The 15,023-nt window shown below is 33.8% G+C and overlaps 1 protein-coding gene across 1 annotated transcript; it reads left to right on the top strand.

The window, feature by feature from the left end:
• The first annotated feature begins 1,482 nt into the window (after positions 1 to 1,482).
• Positions 1,483 to 12,163, top strand: LOC120630071 (circadian clock-controlled protein daywake-like). The gene is made up of 6 exons (XM_039899209.1): positions 1,483 to 1,568; positions 4,632 to 4,682; positions 9,465 to 9,687; positions 10,808 to 10,941; positions 11,154 to 11,306; positions 12,006 to 12,163. The coding sequence occupies exons 1-6, from the start codon at positions 1,505 to 1,507 to the stop codon at positions 12,161 to 12,163; spliced, it is 783 nt and encodes a 260-aa protein (XP_039755143.1). The 5' UTR covers positions 1,483 to 1,504.
• Positions 12,164 to 15,023: the final 2,860 nt, after the last annotated feature.

The raw sequence follows: 15,023 nt of genomic DNA, 5'->3' as shown, positions 1-15,023 counted from the left end.
TTTTCCCAGACGTTTCTTGTAGGATTCAAGATTTTTCCATTTTTTTTTATATGTACACGAAATTACCCATCAGAACAAAATGTATGTACCTTTTGCATAAAGTAATAAGTAGGTTTTCAAGGGTCGGTGTTTTGATAAAGTTTGATATTCGATGTTTTTTCTGACCTTTTCTTTAACCGTTAGACAACTTTCCGTGACGGCATACAGGTGGATTTAATTCTAAGGCGCGTCGATAAATGTAGCATACAAGAAATAAACGATTTCTCTACATACCAAATATCATATTAGCAATAATTTACAAAAAAAAACTTCCTAAATAATCTGATTCTTATTAGTCGTGCACTCTTGACTACGTCCCTCTGGTTAAATAAATATAAATAGCCGAGCCGAGATAAATAACATATAAATAAATATACTACGACAATACACACATCGCCATCTAGTCCCAAATTAAGCGAAGCTTGTGGTAATCTAAGTAACTATTACCTTAGTACTGTAGTGTTGAATATTTTTATGAATGAATACCATACATAAATACTTATATTATACAGATAAACACCCAGACACTGAAAAACATTTTTGTTCATCACAAAAACATTTTCTGATGTGGGAATCGAACCCAAAGTTTTGGATTCAGAAAGCAGTCGCTGCCCACTGCGCTAATCGGCTGTCAAATATGATAGCCCGTTTCTTTCAACCTGTCCTTTTACCACCAATTTTTGGCCACATCTCATTCCTTGAGATGTGGCCAAAAATTGTCTGGTTTTAAAAATTCAGATAAGAGTAGTATATTTCGAGCCACTTTGATCAATACACTAAGCGAAATAAACTAAAACATAACTAATTAAATACATATAAGCTGAAACTCAAAAATCAAAACAATATCTTATTGAAAAATGTTATTAATCCGTAAATGAGTATTTTGCCGGTACTTAATTGCAAATAAATTATTATTATTATTAAGTAAAACGACTTTATTGCGGAAAAATTATGCAGGATACACTAGTTTAAGGGATACATCAGAAGTGACTGCTACCAGTCGAGACAAATTTATCATTATTAGCCAATAACAGTCCACTCCGGGACTAATGAGGGAGGGACCGACGGGGGGTTTACCTATAATTACCACGTCGGGCAGACGGGTGTGTGATCGCAGTAGATTGTAGAAGTAGCACAGTGGATGCTGCTGCCCGTTCTTCTGTATTCCCTTAGTCACCTATTACGACGCCCGCGGGAAGAGGAGTGGTGGTGACAACTGCATTCTGATCTGCTGACACCAAATGGCTTACCTATAGTAATGGGAGTTATATCTGTGACACTACGTACTCATATGCTTTCTTCCAATGTACAGAACAACCAGTACGCCAGCTTGTTCGCACTTTGCTGGTTTTATTTAATAACTGGATTTGGATAGGTACAGACTGCTGTACATATAAAACGTAGGATGGTAAAGGACTACATTCCAAATGTAAGTATATCGAAAACAACATTCAGAGGAGCAGTCATGAGATTATTCATAACATGTATTTTATTAATTTCAACGAAGATGAAATATATCTTAACATCAAGTAAGTCTTTAATACTGTATTTTGTAATTGTAGTTACATTTTATGCCTCTTTTATAGCGTAAGGAACGATCTGTCCACAAAATCCGTTTAACTCGCACACATCACACTGGTATATTTTTTTATTTCGTAATTTTGTTCAGAATAATGTAATTAATATTTAAAAATATACGTTACTAACAATTTCGTATTTTTAATTATGCCGTTCTGCAAAATTAAACAAATTTGATTGTCACTGAAAGTAACTATATTAGTGTTTTATATTTTTATAAAAGTGTTTATATTTACACTTGAGGTAAAAATATCAAATATAAAAAAAATAATGCAGAGGATAGGTAAAAAAAAAAATATTTTTGGCAAAGCACTCAGGCGGCAATTGCCGGGTACGAAATTTTATATGCATTTTAAATTTATATTATTGTGACGTCATTCGACAGGACGGATATTATTGTTTTTATATTGCCATTTTTATTATTTTTTGTGATACAAAAGCCGAGATAGATTTATTGCATGGTCTTTAATGTTTGTATGTATGTATTTATATACTCGTATAATCAAAGTGTGTAATTGATCTTTTCGCAACAATCTCGTAATTAACGACCAAGCTTAAATTTTTAAATATGTATGACTAAGGAGGAAGATCTCCTAATATAAGACCTCCCTGAAGGAGTATGGTAGAGTAGTAATAATAATTGTGTTTAGGTTTATTTTTATTAGGTAAGAAAATAAGTTCTAAAAGGATTTATAATTATAAATTTGTATCTTTATTATTATTTTGAAAAGAATGTCTCTTTTGTTAGCAAATAATGTTTTGATAAAGAACCGGTAATAAAATGTTGGTTGATTGCGAAAACCGGAATTGATTGTTCTTGAAAAATATGAGGTAAATTATTACAACTTCCGGGAGTAATAAATACCTACTGAGAAGGTATTTCCATCGATAATAATCCTTATTATGATTTTTTACTTGCACTTCTTTTTAAAGTGTAAGTACGTATAAGCAATGTCGTGTTCAATTGGCTGTATTTACATAAATCTCATTACTTAACTTGTAGTATCCTTATTACAATGTTTTGTGTAAAAAAGGAATATGGGAGTAATTTGTTAGACCTTCCTATTAGGTACAAGCACGGTATACAGCAAACCATATAAATATCACTGGCTTTAACGGTGAAGGAAAACATCGTGTAAAATCCTGCTGTATGTCTGACAGTTTTCGATAGCCAGCGTGGTGGACTGACGGCCTTAAACCACTCTCGTTTTGAGAGGAGCCCCGTGCCCGGTAGAGGGCCGACAATGGGTTGAAAATGATAATGATTCTGGCGTTTTAAAGATATGGTAGATAGGCATTTTTGAAGTAATAAAGTGAAGAAAAATGGTGAGAGTAAATTTTTACGATGCGCGCGCACAACGTCACAAAAAACCGACACCACGAAGTTTGCTATAGTCAAATTTTAGTTTTTCTAAAAAAGGTTTGACAGTCGACTTTCAATAATTCAAACAATACCTTTTTTATATTGTTAGTGTCGTCTTTTCTACAAACGTAGAATAAGGCGAAAGACAAAATTTTTGAAAAGATTTTTATCTTTTTACGCCAAAGAAGTATAACTTCTAATGCGTGCACTTAAGTACACACAAGTTTTTGTGTGACGCTTTGGTCGGACTTGTGTTTGACTCTCCTTACTCTGTGGTAGCTACCGAAAAAGGTATCTATTTTCCTTTATGAACATCTGAGTATTATTTTATCTTCTGTCACTTTGTTGCAATATAATATTGCTTAGACCGATTATGTCTTGTGGTGACGTCAGATCAGAATACAGTAGTACCCATCTTCTTCCCGCGGGTGTCGATCGAAGAGAATGAATGTAAACAAGAACAGGCAGAAGCGTCGTCTGTGCTACTACTACCTTCGACTGCGATTCCCAATCCGTCTGCCCAGCAACGTCTTGATTATGGGCAAACCCACCTTTTGTCCAGTACTGGACTGTTATAGGATATAATTGATGATGATTTATTCAAAATTTTTACATAAGTACTTTGTCACTTTTGTTACATAGACGATGGACTTTAGAATCGCTAATTAATCTAATGCAAATGTTGATAGCGGTGCAAAGTGTGAAGGTCGACTTGTAAACAATAATTAAGGCATCAATAAAAAATAATACTTTTAAAACATTTAGTTTAGCGTTTAAGTTTTTCAACTAATATATTGCATAGCAAATGTAACGCTCCTGTTACATAAGCTCCAAAATGGGGGGTGATTTTACTTCTTATCAAATCAAATTTCAAATAATTAAGATAGATTGCAATAATAAAACTGTGTGACAGTACTACCGCCATGCTTATTTCTGAGTAAACTTATTTCTGAGTATATATTTCTGAGTAACATAAGGGCATCATCATCATAACATTTTGTTTTTTTTTTAACGATAGGCCGGCGCTTGACGACAATCAAAATGTCAACGAATGGACGTCCTCTTCTGGACATAGGTCTTATGTAGGGAGTTCCAACAAACTCAATAGGGTCTGTGCGGTACCACTAAAGTCCATAATGGCGTGGTTGCCAGGAACATAGCAGGTACATGAGGCTTAACCATGACTCTTCATGTGAATTGTTGCTCTGTTATGACAATTGTTTTCCACTTATCACCTCCAGCTGATCATCTGCTGGGTATTTACTATAAAATAAAAAAGTTTGAATGGATACTTTTCAGGACAATAATATAATGTCTGTTTTCGGCGTGAGCAGCATCCATAGAAAGAAAGTTTAATGTGAATCTACCGTAGGTGAAAGCAGTTTAATTAAGAAAATAAATTATCAAAAATAGCAAAGAAAAAGCTGCAGAGTCGCATACCCAAATCGCTTCCGGTCATGTCAGGCTCACGACTTGACCTGCGTCTTGGAATTAGAGTACTTTGTATTGGTTTGTGCTAACGTAGGAACTTTCACATTTAATACGTGGTAATCAGGTAGAAAAAACTCACGCAGAAGATGCCTTGGGCATTTTTAGTCAATATTTTTTTCAAATGGTAGCAAATATTAAATACATTTTTTAACATTTACAGGTTCGTGTATGAATCAACCGGAAAATCAAACTGGAGCCGCTCGCTTAGAAGGTTAGTTTTACGCTAAGCGACCAAAACATCCATAAGATTCAGTCGACTTAATGGTTAAACGACGCAACAAAGTCGTGACGCCAAGCGATTTATCGTTCCGGTACGATACCGTTTCGAAACGAATTAGGAGTATGGGTGCCATACTCCTAATATGTTAGCTCGCTATCATCTTAGACTGCATCATCTATTACCATCGGATGAGATTGCAGTCCAGGGCAGGGCAAACTTTTATATTAGTAAGTAGAATAATAGGCATGATTACAGCAAAAATGTGTCGCTAAAATTTTTGTTTTTAAAGTAGATTGAAAATTATTTAGATTGTAATTATATTGCGTTGTTCGCGGAGCTCGAGAAGTGGTTTATAGACTGATCTGAAATTTTCACACAATATTCCATTTTGTTTATATAAAGTTGTTTGTATATAACCAGTTTTATAAAGTTTCCATTGAATCGATAACAAGGAGTGAGTACCAAATAAGTCACAGCGAGGCTTAACAAAGTAAATCTGTAAAGATCTAAATATAGATGTATAAATAATATAACATTTGTGATGGAATAAATGAATTAAATTAAACATAATACTACCTATATTATGTTTAATTTAATTCATTTTAGGTATTTCTACAACGCTCAGTTGTATCAAAGTACAAGTTGTGATGAATTTATTTAACAATCGTAACAGCAGATATATCAGTATATACACATAAGGTAGTATATATATATATATATATATACACTCATCCTATATAGATATATATACATACTATCATATATAACCCTGATTTCACGCTTGGTGGCGTGAGTGTTGTGTGAGTTAAAATTTATTCGATTTATTCTGTAATGCTAGCAATAAAGTAAGCTTTATTTTCAATAAAATTAACATATTAAAATGATGTGGTATGTTGAGACGATTCTTGGTTAAACTTCTACTAGACGTAAATGCTGCACATAAATTATTTTGTTGGGATCAAGTAACAATCCTTTGTTAATATGGTGCTACATACTTTTACTAGATACCTATATTACCATGCTGAGATTGGGCATGTAAATGCCTGTAATAAAATAGATTTTAAAGAAGCTGTAAACAAACTGTGTCGCAAAAAGGTATGGTATGCGCTTGTGGATTGGTGTCAATACAACAGTACTTAAACGATACTAATTTATTATATGATATGTGTAATGATTATGTATTGAATATATATATATCGGCTGAGGTTGCAGTCCAGGGCAGGGCAAACTTTTATATTAGTAAGTAGAATAATAGGCATGATTACAGCAAAAATGTGTCGCTAAAATTTTTGTTTTTAAAGTAGATTGAAAATTATTTAGATTGTAATTATATTGCGTTGTTCGCGGAGCTCGACAAGTGGTTTATAGACTGATCTGAAATTTTCACACAATATTCCATTTTGTTTATATAAAGTTGTTTGTATATAAGCAGTTTTATAAAGTTTCCATTGAATCGATAACAAGGAGTGCGTACCAAATGAGTCACAGCGAGTCACAGGTTAATCGACAGCGTGACACTGTTCATTTATTCTCTGGACAAGTTCATAAAGGCCTTGTCTGTAGTAGTATATTAAACCTTATTAGTAAGCTTTTCTATTGCTTTAGAAAAAAAGCAATAGAAAAATAACAGTAACTGTTACCTGTAAAATAACATTAAGCTTTTTCTAATACATAATGTAATGATTTTTTTTTTTAAACTCAAGTGCCCGTTTTTTTTTTTACTTCTAATATTACTTAGGTCTTGCAGCTATAGCCTTTAAGTGACGGAGACCTTCGCTCGGTTCGTAATCCTGTATTTAACAGGAAGTAATTATATGCACATTGTCTTGAATTATAGTAGAAACAATAAATAATGAACAATAATAATGTCGGTCAGTTAAATAACACGTAATCCCAAAACTCTGAATCCCAAATCAAAGTTGGCCCACAATAAAGTTTTACGATTGTACCTCCTAATTTTTTAAAACCTGAATAGGTTTTTCAACGCTCTGTTGTAGCCTATAATCGTTGAACATATCTAGGCACTTATGCAATTTTATAATGACAGTGCAAGTCCTCAACAGACACGCAAACATGCAATTATTATTAAATTAGCGGTGTCCCACAGTTTAATTTGCGTTAAATTCATAAGAGGAATTAGTTTATAACATATTAAGAACTATTAGTATCTAAACCTTAAAAAAAAAATTTGGTCTGGGAGTGCAACAAATAAGCGGTTTCAAACTAACACATTCTTCAGCTAAATACCCATATAAATAAATAGAAATACTTCGACAACACTCACATTGCAGTCCAGCCCCAAAGTAAGCGTACCGTGTGTTATGAGTACTTAGATAACCGATGGATATTTTTATGAATAATATACATAAATTAATACCCTGAGGAATGTGTCTACATTCAGAAAAAAATCATGTTGATCACTCAAAACATTTTGCAGTTACGGGAATCGAATCCACAGCCTTGGATTCAAAAAGCAGGGTCAATGCTCACTGTGCTAATCGAGCGTCTAAACAAATAAGTTTCAGGATAGATATATTAAACAAATAAGTTTTGAGGTTTTGTTATGAAATCTTAATAAAACAGGATATTTGAACTAATAATAAAATTTTCAAATTGAACTAATATTCCCCGATTCCATGTTCAAATATGTTACATACAAACAACAAAATCTTTAGTCTCATTATATTTAGTATGTAAGTCATTGGACTCGTCACATTGGTGACGTACAATAAAAATACTTAGACGTGTAATATTTAAGTATAACTAGGTATAATAAGTTAAGTCACGCCAGAAGTTTGTATGGGTACATGCAGTACCTTCTGCATGTACCCATACAAACTTCTGACGTGAACTTCTAACTTCATATAAATATATTTTTAAATTGTCATTTAATATATCGTTCTTATTATCTCTAACTAAATTGAAATTACGGCGACCAGTGAAATCCAAATTAAAATCTGAAAGGAATTTCGCAGAAATACAACGGTTGTAATATTTATATATTAGGGCCACAGAATTGAAAACATTCAGAACCCTCATGCAGTCATTATTGCATGTAGTGCATTGTGTCTAAAATGAGTAAAAACGCCTCTTGCGCTCTCATTTCACACTTGCGTTATGTTACTATACTTTATTATATACTTTTTCTATTTTCACCATTTTATGGTCAATTGCTAAATGGAATGTCGTGACTAGCCTAGTTGTGGGATTGAGTATACGCTTTTATAATATGATTCCTAAGGTGATTTTGGACCTGCCAATGCACAAGTTTAAAGAATTTGTTAAAACACATTTATTACAGCGAGGTTACTATACAATTGATGAATTTTTTAATGACAAGGTTGCTTGGAAGCATCCGGCTCCGCTTTCAGCTCTCACAAGATAGAAAAATGAATGTTAAAATGCAAAATGTAAATTGTTGATGTTGGAAAAGAGCAACTGCTGAGTTTCTTGCCGGCTTCTTCTCGGTAGAATCTGCCTTCCGAACCGGTGGTAGAATCACTACAAACAGACAGACTTGACGTTTCAAAAGTGCTTATATTAGGCCTACTTGAAATAAATGAATTTAGAATTTAGAATTTTGAATTTAGCCGCGTGTTCGAGAAACACTACTAAAGTGGACTGGTTTTTTATTGAAAAGTGTTTCTTTGTGTACCCTAAAGCAATAGAAAAGCTTACTAATATAATGGTTTAATATTCTACCACAGACCAAACCTTTTTAACTTGTCCAGAGAATAACTGAACAGGGCCAGGAGAGTGTGTGTGACAATTACAGGGTCTATTATCCCTTAGGATCGTAGAGCTTAGACCCACAATACTGATACAATGCGAGTTTGCGAGCTCTAACGATAATGAGTAAAAATAACCGACAACGAGAGCTTAATACAATTTGCCAACCCCGGGGGTGGTATTTATTACTTTATGACAGGAAATCAAACGAAGAGTAAAGCTAGAATCCACTAGAGTTTTGAACTACGATCTATTTTCCTTTTGTTTTATAAAACTTATCTTGTTGAAATACTTGAAATACCTGATTTTTATCCCAAACTCTTTTCACTTTGAGAGTAGTGCGTTGCTAATGGTTTCATAAAGATTTAGGTACGATGATGAATAATCAACGTAAATTATACTAAAATTATTGATGGAATTTGCTCACATCGTCATCGACATCCAAATGAAATCCCATCAGTTCTGTAATTTTTACAGGACTCCTTACAAGAGGCTTTCTTAAGGGCTAGTTTATATATATATATATATATATGTATTTATGTATATATTTATTTTATATCTATGTGTATGTATGTCTATTTATTTTCGAATATATATGTATATATAATTGCACTATCCCGCTCTCTTGCAGCTTTTCCTTCTGCCAGAGGTTGCTTGTAAGAGATTTCTTGCAGCAATAAGGCCACTTTTGCATGCCTACAGTTCTTTTTCTTTTGCTTATTCTATATTTTATGTATATTTTGATGTTTGTGTGCAATAAAGTATTTCTTCTTCTTCTTCTAGTTTGTTTATTTGGGTATATATCTATGCGAGTTTCTTTATTCCATTGTAATTGAGGTGTTGTTAGAATAATTCAATCAGAGTTAGTGACACTGGATATAACATTTTTGAAGAAAAAGGTTATGGCAACCCCATTGCTAAGTGTGTAAATTTGCACAGAGTACGGCATTCCTATTTACAATAACGTACTTGTTATGTGAATATATTTTGCAGATGAAATATAGCCTGAAGGTAAAAAATCTAACTATAATAATTATTTTCCAGATTTACATCTCGATAAATGTAGATTAGAAGACTCTGCGTGTTTGATCAAAGCTTTTCAGAACGCAATCCCAACCTTCAGCAAGGGTTTACCAGAATGGGGCGTAGACGTGATGGATGTCATGGAATTTGATGATGATGTAAAGTTTGATATTGCCGGATTTTCTTTACGTTTTGCGAACGGTCGGTTGAAAGGATACAGAAACATAATTTTAAATACTGTAAAGTAAGTTAAACGAACCTTAGCTTATTTAAAATTAAGTGCTTGCCAGCACGATCATTGCCGGTCACTTTTATAAACCATGAATTCTTAGAAATTATGTGTAAACATTTCAACTTGTTTCTAACAATTGTACTATAAATATAACATTTGACAAAGCACTCAGGGCTACTGAAGACAGCGCCACTCACGCATAAGTAGAAAGTAGAATAAAAGTTAAAAGTCAGTAAAAAAAAAAGCAATGTAGCATAACCATATCACGACAATCGTGAGCTAACACTTATTCAGAGCAAAAGTCGCATAAAGAAGTTCTCTGACACCATGTTAGAGGATAAGCGGGTGCGAAAAAAAAAAAACATTGGTTGTCTGTAAAGTCGGCTTACTGACGATAGTTGAACGTGACAACGTCGTAAGAAAATACTGATGGAGTGGTTGCATTTTTCAAAAGAAAGTTTTAATTTTATTTGTTTGATAAATATTATTTATAAACAATTGACACCACATTCACTTTTCACTGCACTTCATCCTTGCCGAAAACATGTAAATGTATTATTGTATAGAAGCTGTCAACGCGGACGCTTCGCTCACTCAAGTAGGAGAGAGACAGATGTCGAACGCGGAGGCCGACTGTGCCTCTTTGTCGCTCGTTCCGCGCTCTCGCTTGCACTTCAAGCCTTGAATGGAACGCCTCAAAGCGAGGTAACGCCGCATACGTGATGTTTTTCCGTGCGTGCAGCCGGCTCCATCGAATTATAAGACGTTGTCACGTCAAAAACAATTGTACTATTATTTTATTTATTGAAGTTTGTCTACTAAAGCAGCATTGTTGCAATGCTTCTTTCCAGTCGTGGTTGGCTATGTAATTACTGGCACGTGAGGCTTAACACCTATGCCTTGGTTGACGGACAGCACGGTACGTTGTAGGACGTATTCTTGAAATACCCTGCAAAGTGTTGGTCTGTTCACAGGTGACGATTTTCCACTTAACATTAGGCGGACCATCTATTTCTTCCTTCAATTAATGCAATAGCAAAAAAACTCTTGAAGTTTCTGATTTTTTGTTTATATCAATAGCTTTTTGTTGTGTAACAATAAAGGGTATAAATATAATGATTATTAATTTTAGATGGGACACAAAAAATCAAACAGTATACGTTGACTACACTGCCCCAACTTTTGCATTATCAGGGACATACGCGGCGAATGGGCGAATTTTTTCAAGGCCTATTATAGGTGATGGTGACATAAAGCTTCAAATAAGTATGTAATAAAATACCAACAATATCAATTTAACAGTGTTAATAATTTTAAACTACATTATCTACATAATGATTTTCTATTAAAGTTTATTTTCGTCCAGCAAGAATATCATGTGTATTTTATATCGAATAATATTCGTAGCAAAAGTTACTGCACGAATAATTATTTTTAAAATGAGTTCACCAGAAACATAATATTATTTACTGTTTCAGAAAACATTATTGTGAAAATACTATTGTTCATTAACACGTACAAGAAAAATAATAAGACATACGTTTGTATTAAAGACTACAAATATGATTTCAATGTTGAAGGAAGTGCTCGATACAATCTCACGAATCTCTTTAATGGAAACAAGGAATTGAGTAAGTTAGTAGAAGTAGCAGTATGAAAACCGCGTAGATAAATTTTGGTTTCCGATGTGTATAGAAGTTGAAATCATAATATAACAGAGTTAATAAAGACTGACAATTGCAACCTGCCATATAAGGGCACAAGAAGGTAACCCACTTACGGCCGGTACCTTATATGCACGGTTTAGAGTATCGGGAAACTGTAAACTTAAAACAAAATGCACTTTAATAAATTAAAATTAAAGCATAAAAATGACTACACTTCTACGGCAGCGCTCTATGCGGAAGGTTTGTAAAATGAAAATCCGCACTACACAATAAAATACTTTGATTCGAGGCACATAAGGTTCATTCAACGTTGACATTATATTGTTTCAACATCCAAAATGATTACGATTGCCAGCTTACAAATCGTTTAAAATAATACACCGCAAATTGTACATAGATGATTTCAAAAATATATGACTCTCATACAATTATCCAACACCAATTTCATCCTCTTAGTCTCTCTATCCCCAATGTCAATCCTTCTGTAATTATGTGGTTCAGCCGTTCCAAATATTTGCCTAGAAACAGAGAGACAGACAGGCAAGTAGACAAACAACAGTTTAAAATACTCATCTTTCGATTACGTTGTTTCTAATAATTATAGAAGATTATAGAAATTTCTAGAAGGATTTCTTCAATTTTATTAATTATTGCTTTTCACAGGTGATGTTGCATTGAAATTTATCAATACTTATTCGAAAGAAATCACCCACGAATTCGGAAGACCGTTGATGGATTCTGTGGGATCTAAGGTGTTCAGAAATGTGGACAGGTTCCTAGCCCGTGCGCCTCTAGAAGACATATCATATTCATATCAATAAGGCACAATATGTATTTTCTGTGCTAATAAAAAGTTTCTTTGACAATCTAAAATTTTTTATTTTTTATAATGATTACTAAATTCTTAAATTACAAATAACTAAAAAAGCGAAAATTGTACAATAATTTTGACTTTGGATAGTAATTTATTTTATACCGATCATATTAAGGCGACATTAAGGGATAATACTATACCAATACGTTATAAGCAGCAATGTATGAATTTCATTCATTTCAATAATAATTAGGCGTAATATAAGCAATATTGAAACGTCAAGTCTTTCTGTTAGTGAAGGCTCTTCCACCGGTTCGGAATGCAGATTCTGCCGCGAAAAAGCTGACAAGAAGCTCAGCAGTTTCCCTTTTCCAGCAACATTCGCAATTTAAAATCAACGCCTTCATTCCGGGTAGCATCCAAACCGAAATTTATTTTTTACAGTATAGATACTTAATGTTTTAGCTTCTGCAAGTTTATTTTGTGTATAAGTCTCGTTTCGAATTATTGGACAATGCGTAAAATATTTAAAAGTTTTGATCTTACAATGAGTTTGTATGTTATTGATTATTTTCGTGAATAATATTCAAATTTAATTAAGGAAATGATTAATTGAAATTGTAGAAAAGAAATGATACATTAGTATAATTCTCTAAATCTGAATACTGCCTGCTTCTCATGTTTTTTTTTCCTAACGATATCATCTCGTGTAGGAAACAATAAACAATGGATTATTCCGATATTTAATGAAATTTCAATTATCAGCATGATCTCTCATTCCGTTTATACGCTAAGTTAAGTATTTTATAATTGAAAATCCGCATTTATCATCATTAGAAGTATTTCTTTAGTGTTGAGTGTTCTTGTTTACTACTACTAGTGCAGTGGTGAGTTCACCCTCCCTGGTGCGGTGTGTATTATGTGGGAGCCCATGGGTTTGATCTCGAGATCGTCAGTGGTACTTAAGAATTTACAATTTCTGAATTTTCCCTACCTTCGGCCGGTGCTAGTACTACCAACAAGGATGCAACCCTAAGCAATATAGCGTTCCAGCAAGATGCCACGTATAAACCGATTTTTTACGGGTTAAATAAAAATTCCATAAAGCTCTCAGCCTTGTAGTTCCTATCATTAAAACTAAGAACACGTGTTCTACAAATTTTCAGATTCAATATCAGTTTATTTAATACATAAAAATAATTAATCATATTATTTCTGGAAAGTGACATTACACTGTGAAGCCCAATACATGTGATTCGACAACGTCACGTAGTCGTGCCAGTGACCGCGCGATAGAGTCGTGATTTGCGCGCTGTTGCCGATGTTACATTACAGAGTAGTAAAAAGTAGAGTATCTATGTAAAATATAAAAAAATTCTCAAACTATCAAATAAAAAAAAAATCGTATAACAAAAGTTATTAGTTTCATTGTAAACAAGTGCGGGCCAAGATCTTTCTGTTATTTTTTATTTAACCTTTTATATAATGGGTTAATAATATAAATGCCTTGCCCTTGACTAGTACACATCCCTCGCAACCATATTTCTTTGCTCATATTTGTATAAAAACCTCGCTGAGCTGTTTACACTACAGCAGCGCTGAGCGACACTAACGCCCGTTTTCACTTAACCTAGGCATCGCCTAAATAGCATTCTTGATGAGTTAGGCGATGTGTATAGACAAAAACCGTTTTGCCAACTCTTAGTTTAGAACTATTGGTTAGCGGTTGATATATGCCTATAAATCTTCTTAGCTTAACATTTAGTTATTTAGGCATTGCCTTGTTACATAAAATAATGAATTGGTTCTATTGATTCTTACACAAATCATCCTTTGTAATTCTCGTTTAGTTCAGGTGGAAATGCAGCCTTACGGAAATAAAATGAGTTTTATGCATATCAGAAAATATCATCATAATTAAATACTAATTGAAACTACGTTGATTAATTCCTTATCCCCCTCATATAAGTTGTTTACCATGGCATTGCCAAAGCTAAATTATCCATTATTAATTTATATATTATATCCCGATATTTGTATGTTACTCTCATTAGTAATCAAGGTTATCATTAACCTTATGGTTCATTCTTTGGTCTGCCATTTGGGGGGACCGAGTTTGAACTCTGGCACGCACCTCTAACTTTTCGGAGTTGAGTGCGTTGATGATTTAAATAATTAAAACATCGAAGCTGTGATAGCCCAGTGGGTACGACTTCCATTACACTTTCGTAGGGCCAAGTTTGTATCCTAGCACACACCAATGACTTTTCTAACTTTTGCGCGTTTTAAGCTATTAAAATATCACTTGTTTCAACGGTGAAGGAAAACATCGTGAGGAAACCGCACACCTCAATAATGTTCTCAAAGGTGTGCGGCACCAAACTGCACCTGGCCAGCCCGGTTGACTACGGCCTTAAACCTTCTCATTGTGGGACGAGACCCGTCACATGCAGTGGGCCGGTTATGGGCTAATATTATGATAATCATGAAGGATAATAAATTATGTTTGTGTGCAACTAGATCTTTTTATTTCAATTGACGATACAATTTACATAACATAACGCTCTTCTAAAATACTCCATCTTATTTATTAACTAGACTAAATTTAGTATCAAAAACTACAATAGCTATTATTCCCACTTACTCACCTTATCCCTACTTCTCTGCCTACCTACTTCTCTTAGAGCGACTACAACCAATTTCAGAGGAACAAGTTTGCCCTTTACAGTAATTTCACCTGGTGCTAAGTACAGCCAAAGATGGTTGGGGGCGTACATGAAGTGCAATAATAGGAATTCACAAAGTTATGATTGACGGCCAGAAAAGTTCATTTTAGTGCCCTTAAGGTCCCACAGCTGGGTAAAGGC

This window comes from Pararge aegeria, chromosome 15 (genome assembly GCF_905163445.1).
Source record: "Pararge aegeria chromosome 15, ilParAegt1.1, whole genome shotgun sequence".
Lineage (NCBI taxonomy): Eukaryota > Metazoa > Arthropoda > Insecta > Lepidoptera > Nymphalidae > Pararge > Pararge aegeria.
The sequence above is the reverse complement of the archived record's forward strand: the minus strand, read 5'-3'. Positions and strand labels throughout refer to the sequence as shown.